General features: G+C 38.0%; 1 protein-coding gene across 3 annotated transcripts in view; it reads right to left on the bottom strand.

Moving 5' to 3' along the window:
- Nucleotides 1-524: 524 nt before the first annotated feature.
- RNGTT (RNA guanylyltransferase and 5'-phosphatase) overlaps nucleotides 525-19,041 on the bottom strand; it is a 190,679-nt gene continuing 172,162 nt past the window's right edge. For 2 of the 3 annotated variants that reach the window (XM_061460307.1, XM_061460306.1), the window contains 2 exons: nucleotides 6,149-6,272; nucleotides 525-3,394 (listed from right to left, as the gene is read on the bottom strand). In XM_061460307.1, the coding sequence (XP_061316291.1) occupies nucleotides 3,231-3,394; nucleotides 6,149-6,272 (288 nt within the window). In that variant the 3' untranslated portion in view covers nucleotides 525-3,230. Of the gene's footprint in view, nucleotides 3,395-6,148; nucleotides 6,273-19,041 lie in introns of those variants that run through there. The other variant, XM_061460308.1, reaches the window with a different exon arrangement.

Genomic DNA, 19,041 nt, shown 5'->3' with positions numbered 1-19,041 from the left:
ACATGTAACAAGAACATACCGGCAGCAAAGGCAGGATCTTAACTAGAAGGACATTTCAAAAATCAAGATGGGCTTTTTAGTTCCTGACTCTAGACAGCTGCAACCTGAAAAAGGAAACTGCCTTATTACAACACAAGTCCAGGAGTTGGTTCAAGTAGGTGAATTACCAGCTTTAGGGTCATGCTGCATGATAAACTGTCATGGAAGACCCATGCAGACCTCTTGCACAATTTTTTATGCAACTGCACTTAACATTGAATAGATAAACTACATAATGTCAGCCTGCCCTAAAATGTGTGCTTCAAGCACCATTTGGTTCCTTTCTGGTTCTGGCTGCAGGAAGAGCAAACTGTACCTAAGAATGGCATAATGGATCATGGCCACCTCCAGGCTGGGGTGTTCCTACCTGACAGAAAAGCCACCAGCCTCTGAAAAACATAGATGAACCTTCTTCACTACTACCACAGTAACCTTGTGTTTGCACTGGCACCAGGAAAGCACAGACATCAAAACCAAACACATCCTTAGGAAAGGTATTTTAAACCACTGATTTTATTAAAATACTTCATACACAGTTTGTAGAGGAATGTACTTACATTTTCTGGAAACTCCACTGAAACCAAATTTTAATTATATATTTAACAAATGACAAAACAGTGGATGGATTCATGCTGTACACCAAAGAATAGACAAGTTAGGCTGTTTTGTTTGGGTTTTTTAATCATCATTATTTTCCTGGTACAGACTCTTCTTTGCTTCTTAGCTTCAACCTCTTGAACACCTAGTAGCAGACAGAGAAGGTCTGCATTTCTCACAGATTAAACCCATCTGGACCAAGTGAAATTCTACTTGTTTTCATCAGGTTCTTCATTCAATCCTTCCCCAGTAGCTTCCTTTTCCACAAAAGCAAAGGCAACTGACCTCTCTAAAAATCTACAGGTCATAGTGCAAGAAGAGTTCAACAATCATATTAATGTGGAGCTCTAAATCTTCTCAGAGTCATTATTCTTTCAAAATATCCAGTTTAAGCTGAGAGTGGGAAAAAAAAAACACACTATCAAAAATACAAGGGCCACAACACATCCATGGGCTTGGTGGAATGCATGTGAAAGACAGCCTGTGGTGCTACAGCTCTGAAGTGGAAGAGCTAGGTCTTGTTGAAATACAAGATGCAAGAGCTGGGAAGGAGGAAGACAGAAATAACCTGGACATATCCTTACAGGAATGAAATGTCCTAACCTCACGGAGAAGGCTGTAATCATCACACACGTTGCAACTGCCATAGAACCATGAAGATCAGTGATGAAGTGTATGTTATGACAATCTCAGTGACAAGTATAATCCGGAGAAATTATTTATACTGAGTGAAGAAATAATTAACTGTGTGTTTTGATGCCAGATGCACAGAGGCTGCATAGGTTTTCACATCAAACTCATAAGGCTCTTCTTAGGATATAATTTTGCGCCCTTGCATAGGTGATAATTAAATCTTTTGTATAGATAATATGCAGAAACTATGTACAGTTGAAAAAAACTTTTTTTTTTTGATGAATACATTATTTTCCCCTCAAGTTTTACCATAGTATAAAAAGTAACTTATGTAACTCCTTCAGTTCCCTAAAACATGTATGGAACACCCCAGAAAGAGATGCTAGGAACGCCATCTAAACAATGCTGTGTGCATTTATACAACAGGCTGAAACAACTAGAGAAGCCACCACAACGCACACTCATAAAGTTTCCATATAGAAAATACAGAAAAATAAAAAAAAAAAAAAGCAGGAGTTAATTTTTCTTACTAACATTAAAACTCACTGAAACAGAAATGCGGTTTAGTTATAACAAATTTGTGAGCTTCACTTATCAGACTGCTGAATGAACATAAGACTCACACACTAAGTAAACTAGAGGAAGAGCCAATTCGATCCCTGCTTGATAAATGCACAGTAAACTTTAGAATCTGCATTTGATTTCCAATTAATCCTAGCTCAGAATAACTCCTCCCCTCAACACCCAGAATGCAGCTTCCCAGGATGAATATTAGGAACATCTGCCAGTGTGCTGCAACAACAGCCGTCTGGGCATTCATGTGCTTCTTCATTTGGTATGAAAGAAAGCCAGAGGAGGAGCACGGAGCCACAGGACAGCCAACCCCACCTTTGGAAATGAGCATCCTGTTCCCTGGGACACTCGTCTGCCCCCTAAATGGCTTATTTTTGCCCTGCAATTAACTAAACCAGGATCATTTCTGCCTGATGTGGTTCTCTCCCACTGAAACTACCTTCTCTGGTAGTTTAAACAGGCATTGTCTGGCATTTCTTTTGCCATTTTGTGCCTGGAACTAAGACATTATGATTAGCACTGATTATTACTCTTGCATATCACAGTGATGTGTACTTTTTAGTAATATTTACAATGGTATCACTGTGGAGAAATAAGCCCTGTACTAGAGTCTCCTAACAGAGACCTTAATACTAAGGATTTGGTGTATTCCTTATCTACAGGTAAACTTACGAAGGCAAAGCTAAAATCAGCCCATTATACATATGGTGTGTTAAGTTCAAACCTGGGGGGGGGGGGGGGGAGACCAAACACGCAGGACATTGTCTTTCAAAGTGATGCTATTTACAAGGATTCACATTTTTTGTATTTCAACAACAAAACCCCAGCTAATTTTGAAATTAGTGAAATCTAAGGTGGTTTAGTTTTGAACCAACATAAAGCACAAACAACACTGCTGTTCACTGTTAAACACAAGTCTTAGAAACGCAGGGAAACCATGATCAGTTACATATGGGTGACAAACTGCAAGCAGTTAAACAACAATAATAAAGAAACACTTCTGCTTTTTTTTCTTTTTTTTAAGCACAGCCTCTAAAAAGTAAAGCATCCCAATGTCTTCTCAGTTCCAGATTGCTGACATTATAAATTAAAGGTGAAAAGAGATCCGTATATAAACAAGGCAGCTTTCCATTGACTTCATTGTACTGTTTTTGTCTAGACCTTTGGAAAATTTATCTTCAAATACCATATGGTAAGGTTGGCTTTATCAGTTAAAAAACAATGTCCATTTGTATGTGGAATTTGGGAGGAAAAAAACCACTCAAACCCCTCTAAAATCAAAACCCCATACCCAAGTATTTACAGCAATTCAGATTTTCTTTTCCAGCCTTCACACTTGTGTTTCTCCTTCTGCAGAACTGTAAACACTATCTGCTGAGATCAAGGCCTTATGGTATGGTACGTGGCCTTTTGGGTGGTGGGGGTGGCATAAGTTCAGTGTCGGGATCGAGGTGGTGTTTCCGCGTCTGTCCTTGAGAAGCTGCTGCACATCTGTCAATGAACTCAAACAGCATCTCCTTTGTGACTGGATTCTGGATGCTGTTGCATACAGCTGGGAATAAAGAACATGATCTCAAGTCACTAAACCGAGGTTTTGCAGCCAGCACTTCAATAGTTTCATCCCCTCTTTGCAAAATAAATAATGTACTTCAGCTCCAGTATTCAGCCTTAAAGGTAGACTTTCACAAGATGGTTGTGTCAGGAGTCAAGTGTCCCTGCTCTGCCCCTCAGAGAGCAAAGCATGTAGTGGGCCCCTATGTCATGGAATCTCTCTTTATAAAGCAAACAAAAGGCACATGTGTGTGTAGGCTTCATGGGGCAACTATAAAAACACAAAGAACTGACATCCCACTGAGGTAAGCAACAGCAATGAAGGCCTTGTGAGACATGGCTTTAAAATGCTCATTAAATCCTAATAGCAAGAACCAAGACTGGCCTAACTGAAAACCTCTGAATTAAGGTAACTTTTCTTCACCACAAAGTACCATCAATACCATATACCTCCATATGGCAGAAAGACTTGACAAGTGAGCTATATGTGTATTGTAAGGCTGGAGTGTTGCATGGTGGTTAAGGCATGCATGTACAAGCACACTTGGATTACTTAACATGACTCCCCAGGTTGCAGCTTGTAAGTAAAGGCCCATAGGATTTTATGGAACAAATAAAAAGGCTTACTTCTCTTAAAACAAACTAAATATTTTTAGTACTTTCCCTATGTAACTTTATACTCCTCTAATTAATCCTCCCCAGAGACTTAAGGAGGAGGGAAAAAATAAAGAGTAAGAAATGAAGTAGAAATCCTACAACTACCTTGGAAGTAAGTACAAAATTATCAGAGGATAATTCATTATGCATGTATGGATTGGCCTCAGTATGGACTCAATTTCCATGCAAAATGATCTACTGATCCCCTAGAGTACTAAACAATATTAAGACTCCTTAAAAGGTACTTGTAATGGAGCATTGTTACAAATAACAATGACTCTTAAAAAAACCTCCTTTCTTTCCTGCAGAATTCTAGAACCATTCAAAGCATTACTTTACAATTAACAAAACACCTTCCTAGCACTTTTTTAATCTCATTTATTTCTTTGGTGAAAAGGTGCTTTAAAAGTTGCACTGTACATGACTTAGGCAGTTGGAAAGCATTATGATTATCAGTATTTAGGAACAGAATTTGTGCCACAATGGTATAACTCTGCATCAACTTTTAAGGGCTGTCCGAGCTTAATCACTCAAAAAGTCCTCAATTTCAAAGGTATCAAAGTCCAAAAGCAAGTTGGAGACAGGTACTTACTCTGTTGCTATTTCAACCATACAGAAAAACAAACAGTATTTTTCATCAAAAGAAAGCAAAGAGAGGAGGAAGGATCCAGAGGAGAAGACAATGGAAGTCTCAAATGAGAAAATACAACTTGTGGGGATTCTGAAAAATGGGCAAAAGTGAAAATTTAAAGCCAAAAGCTTTCTGTTCTGAAAATTCCCATGAAAAATTTGAAATATTTCTTACAAAACAGTTCTTCCTGTAGCATTTAATTTTCTTGTATTTTTAGGAAGTTCATTATGTTTTGGTGGGGGAAAAAAAAAAGGTCAGGAATAACATAAGTGCTCTACAAATGGAGAACATGAGAAGAGGAAAAGGGCAACTACATCTGCTGTTATGAAGAAAGGAAAGAAGAATATGCTACTCCTCAAAGAAAACTCCAAGGAAAACTAACTTCTGAAACATTAAGGTGAAACAGAAAAGAGAAATCTAGGTCATGGTGATGAAGAAACGTGGTTGTACTTGTATGACTTTTGTGGCCCATTCCTCTTCCCTGACAGGACTGCTCAGCAAATATTTCAGCCACGTTCGGTGCTGGTTCCCTAAGGTGCCAACAGATTTATTATCTTCTAACAAAATGACCACATTTTTTGTTTTTTATTCAAGAAAATCTCACTGCTCAGGCAGAAATACAAGTAGAATGGTTCAGAGAAAATCTTACATCATCTATGTATGCCCTAGTAAATAGCATGGTCTTACATTTGATTAAACTTCATTTTGGCACTTAATAAGTCAGTTCCAATGTGACTTGTTATTCAGCCTCACACACATTTAATTCAAACTCTTATACTTCACCTGAATGTAAACAACATTATTTAATTCACAGTAATTGACATAACGTTTTTTTGGTAGAGAAACATAAAAGTCCCACAATTCTGCAGGGATATACCCCCTTCTTTCATTTGTTTCCCTTTTCATTGTTTGTACAACTACTGCGGAAACTTAAGATGACATTTTCCCCTATTAATTTTCTAGCCCATCCGCCAAATAACGATTTTGGTGTTCTGAATAGAGGTGAAATTATAAAGGATTTCTTGTTCGATAAATTCAACTCATAGCGTGCCAGTTTGCATTACCTCCCAACAAACCAACACGGCAACTACTGTTGCAAAGCTATCATAAATAAAACCTTCCCAGGGTCTTAAAAGGCATGCCCTGCCATTTAGAGTCTCTTGGAGCAAGTGTTTGCAGTTCTGCAAAGACTTAGGCAGTGGATTCTGCATAATCTGTTAAATACTGCATCAGAGTATTTGTTCAACTGACTTCATCAAATAAACCTGAAACCAAAGGATTCCTGCTATATAAAAGTTAAACACGACATAAGCATTTGCAAAGTGAGGCATTACTATAATAAGTTAGGGAAGTCAGGACCCAAGCTAAAAAATAAGAATACAGAGTGCTTTTCCTCCTTAAACTAGAACAGAATGAAACCCTAAAATTTGAGCCTGAAAAACTTTTAAAGCAAACCAGTCTACTCACCCATAGCAGTGCTGTAGGCATTTGGAAAGCTTTTGTCTATTCTCTGTCTCATGAAGACCCAGCTGTTGTTCTCAAACTTGCACTCTATAATTTTATTGTCGTACTGTTTCAGTTCTTTTGTCACCTGTTAAAAAAAAATTGTTTGGGATAAACATATTATAATTAATTTTTTTCTTCTTTCTGTTGGGGATAAATAACAGAGGATCAAAAGCTGCCGGCATTTTTCATGCCTCCATCCTACATAGAAAATCTGCACAGACTACATCTCCATTCTACATATGCTCAGCTACTCAACATTTAAAAAATACTTTAAAAATCTGCTGTCAATATACAGCAATTATATTATGCTAAAACATCAACAGCTCTAACAGAGGGGGGAAAAAAAGTCACTTCTGGCCCAAATGCAAATAGGTTTCCATGGGAATAAACTGCTTCCAGTGTAAGTGCTACTGCCAGCCTAAGTGCACGAAATGTATTATCCGTGTTTCATCAACCTTCTTTGTTGAAGGTCTCAAAGCCAAATGTCTGATTTCAATACCAGAAAGAGCTTGTGGAAAATCATTCCACTCCTTACATTACTGAGGATTTTTCTTTTATTCTTTGTCTTCGTTTGTCTTTAAAAATTAAGATTGTAACTCCAAAATAATGCGGAATTGCAAATCCCATACATTCTAAATCTCCTTCAGGCCTCGCTTTATTGATTCATAGGTTTGTCAGCAGCCAATATCCTGAGCTATTTGTCTTTCTATTTGGCAACACTGTGTGGTTCGGAAATGTAGTTTATATGCATTGGACTTTCTAGTTGTTTTGGCTACTTCATCCCATGCATCCTAATCTATGATACAATGCAAAATTTTCAAGTAACCATGGTAACCTGAGAACCTTATCTAACGCTTTAACAATTTTATCCATATACTTCACTTTGTTCTAAAGGGCCTCTTCAGAACTATAAAGCTGTATTTAACTGCTAGCTCCATTTAGTTTGCTATAGTTTACCAACGAAAAGCTGTACAAGGTAATACAACACTTAGGATTCAGAATCTTATGTATAAGCGCCCTCATAAAAAGGGACAGGTTATTGGAATTCATTAGCATAATTTTTCACCTCTGTTGTCTACTTGCTCCTGAGTGGTGACACAGGAATTTACTACTGTCAGAGGGATGCAGATTTGAAAAAGGCCATAACTGTCTCCAGACAGCTTAATGGCACATACAGTGGAAAACCCCATGAACCTCTTTTTCATTAACTCCCAGGTAAAGGCAATTAGCTCATGAAAAGGTCCTAAGCATGAACTGAGCTCTCCTATACTGCATGGTACAGGATTTATCCTTAATTTGGTAAGCAGAAACCTAACATTTTTCTTGGTATTTACCCTGAATACTTGTGTTTGTTCCCGGATAGAGAGACCTGGGATTTTACTTGTCAAGTGAACACGATAATTTTGTTAAACCCGCTTACAACTGTGGCCTGTCCTGCTGCAGGACAAACAGAGTATAAGTCAGGTTTCTGTGTTACATGTTGTTTCTTCATCCATTCCATCATCTGCAAAAAGCTTTTTTCCCCAAATCATTTAAGCCTTAAGTGAAGTTTGCATCTGCTGATGAGCACGCAGATGAAATCAACCAATTGCCCAGATCAGCAATCTCTTCCTTTGCAGCATGCTTTGCACAGCACGGCTCTTCTTTCCATCCTCATTGAAAAGCTGTATACAGTCCAGATGTTTGATTGACACACATTTGTGGACTTATTTATGTTCCAGTAACTGTATGCAGGAAAACACAACATCCTTTTCTAGTGCACTATGGATACCTAAAAGCAGGAAGAAACCTGGCTGCGCAGTGCCTTGGGGAGGTATATTACTTGGAAAACAGCTGCCTAGTGGAAGCAGGGGCAGCAAGGGGTATGACCATGCATCTGATTTTCTGCCAAGCAGGGAAATGTTAGAAGGATCACCTACTAGAGAGAGAAAAGTATAAAACTGCAGGCAATGACTTCAACTAAACAACCATCTCATAAGGCTTTCTCATGGTTTATCATTCTTCTAGTGTTCAGATGCTCAGAATAGCAATAAATTAGATGGCGGCTTTATCTGACTGTGGCAATTAAGCAGGATTATTAACTATCTAGACATTTGCTTGGCCATTCATTAGCAATCTGGAAGATAGATCTTTCCACAAAATATGAGCACCTGCCAGAGCACTGACTTACATGAAGTTTCACATTAGAAAATTGCTGATCAGAGTCTTTAACAAATGCAAGCTGTAGTAAATATTTTACAAAGGAAGAAATACAGCACCTACTCTTCCCTATACTTTGTTAAGTGACCTCAAGTCTTGCAAATATATTTACTGTAATATTAATGAACGTTTTAGGAATTACTAGGCATTTTATCAAAACTACAAGTACTCTGAGCAAAACACACTTTTCAGCATTAAAAATACTGTTCTACTATTGTGCCTTAGTAGACTTCCAAATGGGAATGGTTTATGCACAGGACTGAACAAGTCCATAGTGATTCTTGTACCCATAATTTACACCCTGCATCTACCTATTATTTGAATACTACTTTCTGGTATTTCAAAGTGGGACAGGAAACCAACACATTTAACTGTCTTGTATTTCCTTCCCTTTGAGAATTAATTCTGAGCTGCTCAAAGCAGTGTCTTCTCGATTCTCCCTTTGCTGTATGGGGTTCATCCCTCCTTCTCCCCTTTAAATATTACAGTCCACAGAGTAACACACCACCATTTCTCTTCCTGAGAAATGACTGGCATTTCTAGCTAGTGCTTCACAGAAATGGTGGAACCGTCTTAGGGATGATGGCAGTTCTCAGCCAGAATGCTTATCCTGAGCAGCAGCAATGTTTTTGTTACAGTGCCAAAGCTTCTGCTATACAGTAGGTTAAAATACCTCGAACCTGCATTAAGCAATTTCAAGATGGATGCTCCACACTAAGGACTTCACGAAGCCTCCCTTAATTAAATATTTATTCCCTAGCCTATTCTCAGACAGTCAGTGAGGATCAGAAGCCCAGAGGACCACGTCTCCAACATGAGGCTGTTCGAGTGGGTGTGCATCAGAACAGTGTCTCTAGTCTGAGCCATAACTGTGCCATAGGCAAGGACGAACACCAACCTGCACACTGCTTTCCTTTAAAGATGAAGGAAATTATTCCTCAGCAAGAGCACTTGTCATTCCTGACTGCATTTGATCTACTTATCAGGAATCAGCTTACTTGCCCAACAGAAATCACTTCCCCAAATTATAGATGAGTTTCCCCTTAGAAGGGGAATCTCTTACTGCGAGATTACAAGATGTGATTGGAAAAGTTGCTCAAGGATGTCAGATTACACGAAGGTGACAGCTACCCTCCTCTCCCCATGGATAAAGGCTTCCCACTGCCATCACAATCTAGGCTACTCACTAGGAAAAGCTTTGGTGGGGTAAGCTTATTTCTTTTACTAAGAATGATGACACTTAAGGTTTAGGAAATCTCCCATTTTCCAGCCTCCTTTCATTCCTATGTTCTGAAAGAAATTCAAAACATATTAAAAAAAGTGAAGTACTGAATCCATCTCAAATTATCTCACCTGAGAGAATAATGGAGCAGTTTTGAGATGAATCACAACAGTGTGTTTATATGCAGCCACATTTTATGTTTAGAGCAAAATGTGAAAATACAATATATCCAGCTGAAAAAGAAACCATTTACATCTAATGGAGCTAGCTAAAGTCCCATAAACATGTCTGCATTACCTCTGCTGGCTATCAGTGGCCAAGGCTTTTCTGTGCATCTTCACAGTGCATTTCATCATCACACTGGTCCATCATTCCACCAAGTCATTTATTTGAAGCATATATATTTTCTGTGAAGACTTCACTCAAAAATTAGTCTCATCACCCTTAATCATAACCAAAGGAGAATGAAATTTCTGGGCAAGCCACCACTTTACATAAGAGGTATTAACAATGAGAATTTAGATTTTAAGGTAATTAAGTTAATATTGCAGAAAGCATGTCTACAATAGACAAGTTTAAACTTTACAAATGCATCTACCTTCCCCATATTTGAGTTCTTTAGAAAGAAAAAAAGATGTAAGCTTTTAGATAAATGGTGCCTTGACTAAAAGAAGCCCTATATTTCCATATGCATATTTTTTTCAAAGCAACTGAAATGATTTTTAGCTCTGTAAATAATCCCCTTTAAAGAAAGTGGTTTGTAAGCAAAATCTTAACACATTCTGTTTCAAATCCTTCCTCTTTTTAAATGCCTTTTTGTTACACTTTCCCCTTTATTGCCAGATATTTATAGAAAGAGAATGATTCTTCAGTTCACCTATTTCTATTGCTTATTCCACATCTCTAGTCACCAGCTTAGTTCTAAGATCCCAGAAGAAATGATCATCAGAGTAGATGCAGAAAATGTTGACTTCCATGCAAGAACAAACAAGCAAAAGTAGCAGTGGAAATCTTGACATTAAAAAGATGTTTATTTCTAAATTCAGAATTTAAAAAAGGAACCATAACACACATGCAAGAAAGATTCTAAATGCAATGGCTTTCCATTTTAAAAGAAGAATCTGGCTCTTTATAGCTGGCATGTGCAGTGAAGGCATTCCTTTTTGATATGCTCAAGGCGTATACACTTTCAATTTTTTTAAACATAAATTCAAATGCTTGGAGGGGAGAAAAGTTTGGAGTTGCCATGTAAGCCTGGAAAGTAATTCTTCCTCTCTCTGATATCGTAACTAACTTTCCTCTGCTGTGAAAGCAGCACACGCCAACATAAATGATCACCTGTGCAATTATGAGGGAGAAACCGTTTGGTTGCTTCTCAGTCTCCTACTGTGGGAGAACTGGAGCCCATACCTTCTCTACTCAGCCATCCTGCAAAAATCAAAACACATTTTTCAAAGAACTGTCAAAAAAATATGACATTTTCAAGCTCCTTGTCCTGAGGGAACTGGAATATATTCAGCCACAAACAACAGTTTAAGAAATAAGACCTGTTATTATTAGCAAAATAGCACATCTCAAATCCTGACTTCTGCATTACTCTCAAATGCTGTGACGGCCCACAGCTGCCATGTACTATTATAGACTTTATTTCTAAACTTCTCAAGCAACGTGGAATGTCCTAGAAAACGGAGAGAATAAACCTGCCCACTGGTACTATGACTCCTTAGCAGTCGGAGCAGCAATGACAAGTCAGGGAACAGAAAGAACAATTATATGGCAATTTAAGAAATGAGGGGTCAAGACTTCCTGAAGGAACAGGATCAAGAGAGAAAACATAAAGAAGCAAGAGTTACAAAATACATAGCTTCTGAAGATAAGAAGATAAGCCAAACTCAAAATGAGATCTTTTTGAAGACTGAAAGGTGGCAAGCAAACTCCAAGGACCTTCATGACAAACCAAGGCAACTGAGAGGAAATGAGGTGTGAGAAACAGGATTCCCATCTAGTTCAAGAATATACCTAAAGCAAAGCTCGAAGTGCTTGATTTTAGTGCGCACCCACGCATATGGGCAAGAACTATCCTGGGAAAACACTCTTACATGTGATTACAGATGAGGACATGAATATAAGAAATGCTAATGATTTGACTAAGACAATCCTGGAGAGTCAGCAGCCTTGTAGCCCAATACTTCCAGGGCACAACACAGTACCTAATACAGATCCCAAGCTGTTCCTTCAGAACTTCTTCCTAATTCTTGGACAGTTTGTTCAGATGCTTTTAAAGAACTTTCTTCCCTGTTCACATCAAGTATCTCATGTTTTCCACAGTAAAACTTCTCAAAGAACTATAAAAAATTAAGAGATGGTTATTAAATGCCTGTTCATATCATTACATAGGACTTCAAATATTAATACTGTCAACTGGCAAAAGTTACTCAGTTAAATAACCTGCTTCACATTTTTGTTCAAGCCAAACCAAATTTTGTAATGTAGCTTAATATCCATCTCTTAATATGACATTCAATAAATAATGTTACAAAACTATAGATTTGTCAAAAGTAAAATAAGAACACTGGTAACCAAGTCTGTTGCTAAATTAAACATACTGATTGCGCTTCCTTTTAAGCAATATATTATCCAACAAATGGTTATCAGCTTGGGTAAACACAATGCAGCTGATATGTTTATTTAACATTAATGAAGCCATCCAAGTGTAACTGTGCTGCTCCTTGTGTACATAGGAAATAGAAATGCTCCAGTTTTGAGATATCATTCCTAGAAGGAACACTAAGAAATATCAAAATTTAAAGATTTTTATTCATGCCAAATTAGACCACAATGCTAACAGCAAGCACAGGAAAATCATGGAAAAGGCCAAAAAGAAAAAAACGGGTCAAAATCACAAGAGTGAGGCTTTTTTAAATTGTGCATTTGGGGTTCTTTTGATTTTATTTTTTTTTTTGTCTTCCAGTGTGTCTGGCACCCAGTTTCTGATTTATTCTTTAACACATAATATTTTCTCAAAGAATCTCTCACTTTTACATGCAGTTTTTACATACAGATACAGTTTTCTGATACACTGAATGGCTGGGAGTCCTGCAGTTTTCCTGACAACTGACTGCTAGAAACATCTCAAATAAAAACACCTTCCTCTTATCAGTGATATTACAAGTTTAATGACTTTCAGCACCAGCTAGAAATATAATTCTTAATGTATCCTGGAAGGTCCCCTGTACACCTGACTCTGCAACACCATCTGATCTATCTGAAAGTAACCGATGTTCTCCTGAGCTTTGTTTGGGACTCTCAGAAGAAGACTGGTACCTAAACAAAGCAGGTATCTTGCAACTGTGAAGATGAGGATGTGGAACTGTATCTGTATTTGCACAAATGCTTTGCTCAGTGATGAACATTCTTCAAGATATTCTTTTTCTGTACTTCCTGTTTTACTAAATGGGAAAACCCAGTCAGCCACAGCAAGCCAACAAAGTCTTCGAACACTTCTGGGCATTATAACTTGGGCATCTACAGTACTCAAAGAGCAGCTGACCTGCCTGCTAGACTTTGCTGTCTCCACCTAACCCCTGAGGGAACCTTTAAGCTTTTCAAAAACCCATTTTCTTTTAATCATCGTCAAGAACAAGAAACAGAGAGTCGAGGGTCCATACAGATCTTGAACAATTAAATGAAACAAAGTAATAAAAGGCTATCCTCCAAGATCAATATCCCTTGCCCAATCACTCTAATCACAACAGGTCTATGGATTAAAGGAAAAAGTTCCCTTTCTGCATCTTCTGTAAAAAGTCAGAAATGGAAGAATTCTGTGCTGAGGACTCATGAACCTGGCACGCCTCCACTGCAATAAGCTCTTAATGAAGTCGTATTAAAAAAGCAATTCGTATAATTCTGACCCTCAGCATGTGCTGATGAAAGAGGAAGAAACTCTAGGGGATGGGGGAACTGCAGTAAACACCCAGGCAGTAACAGAGTTCTCAAAGCAAGCATCAGTGTGAACTTACTGTAGAGAAGATGTGTGTTAGGTGCAAACAGAGCTTCACCTGCTCTGCAGCTCATTAATTTGTAGAAGAGGCAAGAACAATGCTTCACCACAAGTACCTGGGTAACTTTGCAGAGGCCAGAGACAGCCACCTTGGATTTGGCACACCAACAATAACTGTGCCACTAATGATCCTTAGGGTCAGTACTGAAACTTGAGGACACCAAAGTACCAAAGAAAACCAGGCAGATGCAAGCAAAATAGTAAAATCACACAGCAAACTGCAGAACTGTTCAGCAGGTTACAGAACCACAAGTAAGAAAGAAATCCTTTTGGTGAAGGACAAGGAATCCAACTGGAGATTTCTGAGAATGCTACCCGCTACCCACTGCCAATTAATTATATTTTGAGGACTGTATTTCTAGTTGACATGAGCTAGCTCGTGAAAAGCCAATCTTATTTGTGTTTATTCACTTGGAGTGCTTTTGCAAAAGGGAGATGGCCCCAAACTGAGAGCACTGCATGCTAAGACACAAAGATCCAGGAGACAAGAGTTATGCACCAACAGTAACGAAGGTACTTTGAAAACACCACTCAGCTCATTCATAAATTATGAATTTCACAAGGCTTATTATTCTCAGTTTGCAAATGGGGAAACAGAGAAAGATAGTTTGTGGTCACACAACAGGGAAAGCATTTACCCCCCATTAGGTTCTCTAAACCTAATTACCCCTCAGGTACTTACACTCCTGCTACCAAGAAAACCTGTGACACAAGAGTAGCTGAGATCTTTTAAATAATTTATAAGCAGAAACCCAAACTAATCTTCCAGAGACAAAGCAATGTTATCACTATTTTACCACCTTTGTAAATGCTATTTCTATCCCTCAAAATAACTGAAAGAGAACCTAGATGACTGTGCCAGAATAGGATGAAGAGTTTTTCTGACATTTTCTGCCTTTCACATGTTGGATTTCACCTCTGTAACGATGGCTCTCTTGACAAATATTTGTGTTTATCACACATAGATTTTACAGTGTACATTCTCATATGAATGTTTTTCATCTTTTCTTTGTACCCTAGCTATTGCTACTGTAGGTGTCTAAATTAATCTCATTTTATCTGTCCTTCTTCCTCCCTACAAGGGGTTCTGTCACTTGCTGTCACACTGCCAGGGATGGGTTACAGGGAGACTCCCTGGGGCCAGGCTGTCAGGAGCTTCCCAGCAGCCTTTCTGCGTTGTCTGAAGAAAAACTACTTTTATAAATTAGATGGTATCTGACTGCTATTCATGTGGGCCTCCGCTCTACAGACTCGTACCCTTGTAAATTACACACATCTGAGTAGCTTCATAAGATCAATTAGCCCACACTAGTGTTTACCAGGATGGGGCCCTAAACCTAATTCTAGACATCACTTACCTGGCTTGTGAAACATTCTTAGAAACCATGGGTTTATACTCTTTTGGAAAGACACCAAATGATATCAGAAGAAACCAAAAGAAATTTAAACTAGAATCCAAAGCAACAAGTAATTGCAAGTGAGCCTTTTAAACCCACTTTTACTTGCAACAGTACACAGCTTTCAAATTACAGCCATTGTGAATCATATTGTTTTTCTTCATTTAGATCCCAAACAGCCAGTTTAACTTAAAGTTCCCCCCAACCCCCAAATCAAAATTCACCACTGAGAACAACTGTGTTAACACTACAAGAAAATTTGTTTGCTTTGTGAAATTGAGCTTCAAAAGCATGAATTAAATGCACATTTGTGATTGCAAGTAATGCCTCTTCTTATACCCGTTCAAAATGTTTACTTTATTACAGCTTATTATAAATGTACTGTCTAAAATGCAGCAGCATGACTGCTCAATTTCCAGGCCATAATTTTATGATAATCATATGTAATATATTCATATGTCTACTCCGCTGCCTAACAAAGCCCAAACTGGTTTGTTAAGAGCTCTGCTTCCCCCATGGCTCAAATTTCTTTACCTCAGAACATTACTGAATAACAACATTAAGAAAAATATAATCAAAATTTTATTTTGTATTCTTCACTATAGTAGGCAGACAAAGAAACAAAGACACTGGAAGCTGAATTTGGCCTACTGATTTTATCAAACACTGGTAGCTAAGTGACATGTAAATTATTAAACATGCTATGCAAGCATTATTAGAATGGTGGGGGGTAGGGAGCAAGATTATAAATGTATATATTTTCAATATCTAGAAATCCTATTTATACTTGAAAATGTTGAGATTGCACAGAGAGAATGTTCCCATAAACTAAGACCAGAAGTAAGAAAACTTGCTTTTAGTCTTCTGTATTTATAACGTTTCAGTTTTTGCCCTGTAACTACCTACAAAAAGTAGTGATTTTATTTTTTTTCATACATTTCAGAAGCAATCCCCAGTTTCTCATAAATATGATACTAGAACATACAGAGGTTTATAGGACGTGTAGGAAATAAAAACGCAGACAATCCACATCCACTTTGCTAAACTGAATTGTTATCAACCAAGTCTCCTACAAACTAAAGGTTCAAGCCAGAGAGGAGAGTTCAGTCTTGCTTATCATAGCTTGTATATGACCTGTGTAAGAGTTAGCATTTTTAAAAGAGTAACGGATCTTGAAATCACAGAAGTCTCTTACAGCAGAATCACATTTTTTAAAGAAAATTTTCAGGCTTTGTATTTCTATTGCATAAGCAAGCAAGAACTTTGAATTTTCAAATACAGGCTGACAAAAAAAATCATTAAACTACAACGATTTTTAAAGCCCTGCCGTTTGAGAGGGCATTCTTAAAGCTGATCGCCAATACTGGAGTTCACAATGCTGCTGACTCCACCTTCATTTTGGTACGTAATGACACAGGATGAGTTCCAGGTGACTGCCAGAATCACTGAAGTGAGGGAGCTGATAAAAACACTGTAATAATATAAAACACAAAGCCAAGAGAAGCCGAACAACAACATTTAAAAAAAAACAGCAAAACTACTCAGCAGCGCTATAATCCAAATAAGAAGCGAAGACGTATTGAGGAAAAACCTGCAAAAGCCATGTTAGGCATTTTTCATATTCCAATTAGAAGGAAAGTTGTGTGGTTTTTTTGTTTTACTGATGATACATCACAACAAAAAGATCAATGGTTGCTGACTTAACTCAGACTTTCAAAAATCAGCTTGATCAAAGCAACTGATGTAGGGAAAGCCAACTGCCCTAACTCACTTCTCAATCGCCTTTATAGCATTGAGCTGGCTTGAAATCCCTCCCTTTCTTGAACAGTTTGTCTTAAACTTCAAAGCCTAACCGGCTTTGAGGCTTAAATCACGGAAAGCTTTTTTCCTCCTTCTTCAAAATTAAAGACATTGCGTATAATCTGACCTATAATCTAAAATCTAAGCATGTAGGTCTTCTCGATCATTGCGGGGTTACAGAATGGAAGAGGCTAGATATGGAAGTCGATCATGGCTCAAACACTGCAGATGGTTTTACGGTGCCTGCCAGCCGATGAGGTCAGTCCTCTGAAAGAAAGGTAAACAAGGGCTAATCTATCAATGGCACAAACTTGTCAGTAAATGAGGCTATAGAGGGGTTCTAACTGCTTTACCTTTCACTGCAAGCCCCTCTTTCTTTGCCATTCCTTGTTATTAATGAATCTGCGGCGTTAGGAAGCCAGATTTCCTAGGACACCATGGTAATGGGTGTGGAGTGGGGTGGTAGACTAAAGGAATCACAACGAAAAGGAATGGACAATATTAATGGACTTGGAAGAGTCACAACTGGCTTCAAAGGATTTTATGCGTTTTGTCAGATGTGGTCTGAGAAATCTATGAACATCTTTCTTTGGGCAGCAGTGTTTTTATACAAATCAATGAAGACTTTATTCAAGTTTCTGGTTTACTACTAACTAAATAGGATTACATCTTTGAAAGGTGAATGCTGACAAGAGGAGATAATTTATGGTTTGATAGCTGGTCCTGCCCAAGCCTTGAAAGACAGGAAATCTAGAAAAGCTCACTGTGTATAAGCCCACTTTGCATGGCTTTGCTCACACACTTTGTTATTGTAATGTAGATCAATAACAAAACAAACAAGCGAAAATATTTAGTCTTTATTCTTATTTAACAAAATGACTCCACCCAGTTAGCCTGCAAGAGCTAAGGCAAGCAAAGCCAGGAAGTCTCTTGAGTTTTCTAGCCAGATGACCTCTCAAATCTCAAAAAATCCCTTGTCATAAACTGTGACCTGCAAAGACCCCTACTTAGGCCAATTCTTAGATTCTCCAAAATCCAGAGCCTAATTCGAGCACTCTGCTCAAGTGCTACAGTTGTGTTTGCACAGCCTTCCTCCCCTTCCAGAAGCCAAGGACTGAAGCAGAATTGATTCTCTAACAAATACATCTGAAAACATTTGGTTTGCTTTCCACATGATGTAACAGCATTGCAAGTAACATCATAAATGTTACCATTCTAGAGCCAGCCAATGTCACCAACAATTGAAGCCAAGGGAAAAAAAAATAAATTCTTAAAGGCTTTTCTCTAGAAGAATAGGTAGTGCTGGAAAGAAATAAGAAAAGAAAAAACAAGGAAAAAACAGGTAATGGCAATAGCGATTCTACAACCTGGTGCCCAATAATCTCAATGTGTATTTTTATACATGAAGCCAACTTAATTTAATTAGTTTGCTTAGATAAAAGAGTTCTATGTACTGAAAAGCCCAAGGTAAAATGGAGTTGATCTGTCAGGCAAGAGTGCCCATAGTGAACTGAATCCATGAGCTGAATCCATGAGTTTCCTGCTATAACTATTAGCACTAATTACAGATTTTTTCCTTGTAGTTGTGAATGAAATATTAACAAGTTAGTTATTAAGTAACTCAGGCTCTGTTTGTTTTAGCATTAGCTTCAATACTGTAAATCCAAAACCTCGGACTCACTTACCTATAAACATCCTTCTAAATTATTCAGAGATTTCCTTTGTTTTCCTTCTATTGAAGTTAAATTACTCTGATACCTCTTTCCATACATTAATGGCATTCAAAGTGTAACAGGTGGAAAGAGAATGTGACGAGGCAGGAAAATTCAGTAATTGTGCCTTGCGTTATTGTGTAAAAGAACAAAACCAATTTTGTCTCTAATTCTGCTTTTGCATATTCCTTTACATGACTTCTGCCATAGGCCAGCCCCTTCCCTACATTACACACAGGTCTGTACAAAAAAAAACAAAAACAAAGCCACAACATTTAGTTAATCTGCTCCTGCAATGGTCAGCAATCAAGTGTGTCTAACCATGACCCACTAATGAAACGAAGCAGAAGCTGGGCTGCACTTGGGTGCATTGCTATTGAATTACAACTGGGTAGGTTAACATATGACACTAATCGGGCATTTTATTTCTTGTGTGTTGCAGCATTAATACATGAGCAGTGGGC

This window comes from Pezoporus flaviventris, unplaced genomic scaffold (assembly GCF_033815535.1).
Source record: "Pezoporus flaviventris isolate CSIRO_AGI_PZ_B2104156 unplaced genomic scaffold, CSIRO_AGI_Pfla_v1 ptg000031l, whole genome shotgun sequence".
In the NCBI taxonomy this organism is placed as follows: Eukaryota; Metazoa; Chordata; class Aves; order Psittaciformes; family Psittacidae; genus Pezoporus; species Pezoporus flaviventris.
The sequence above is the reverse complement of the archived record's forward strand: the minus strand, read 5'-3'. Positions and strand labels throughout refer to the sequence as shown.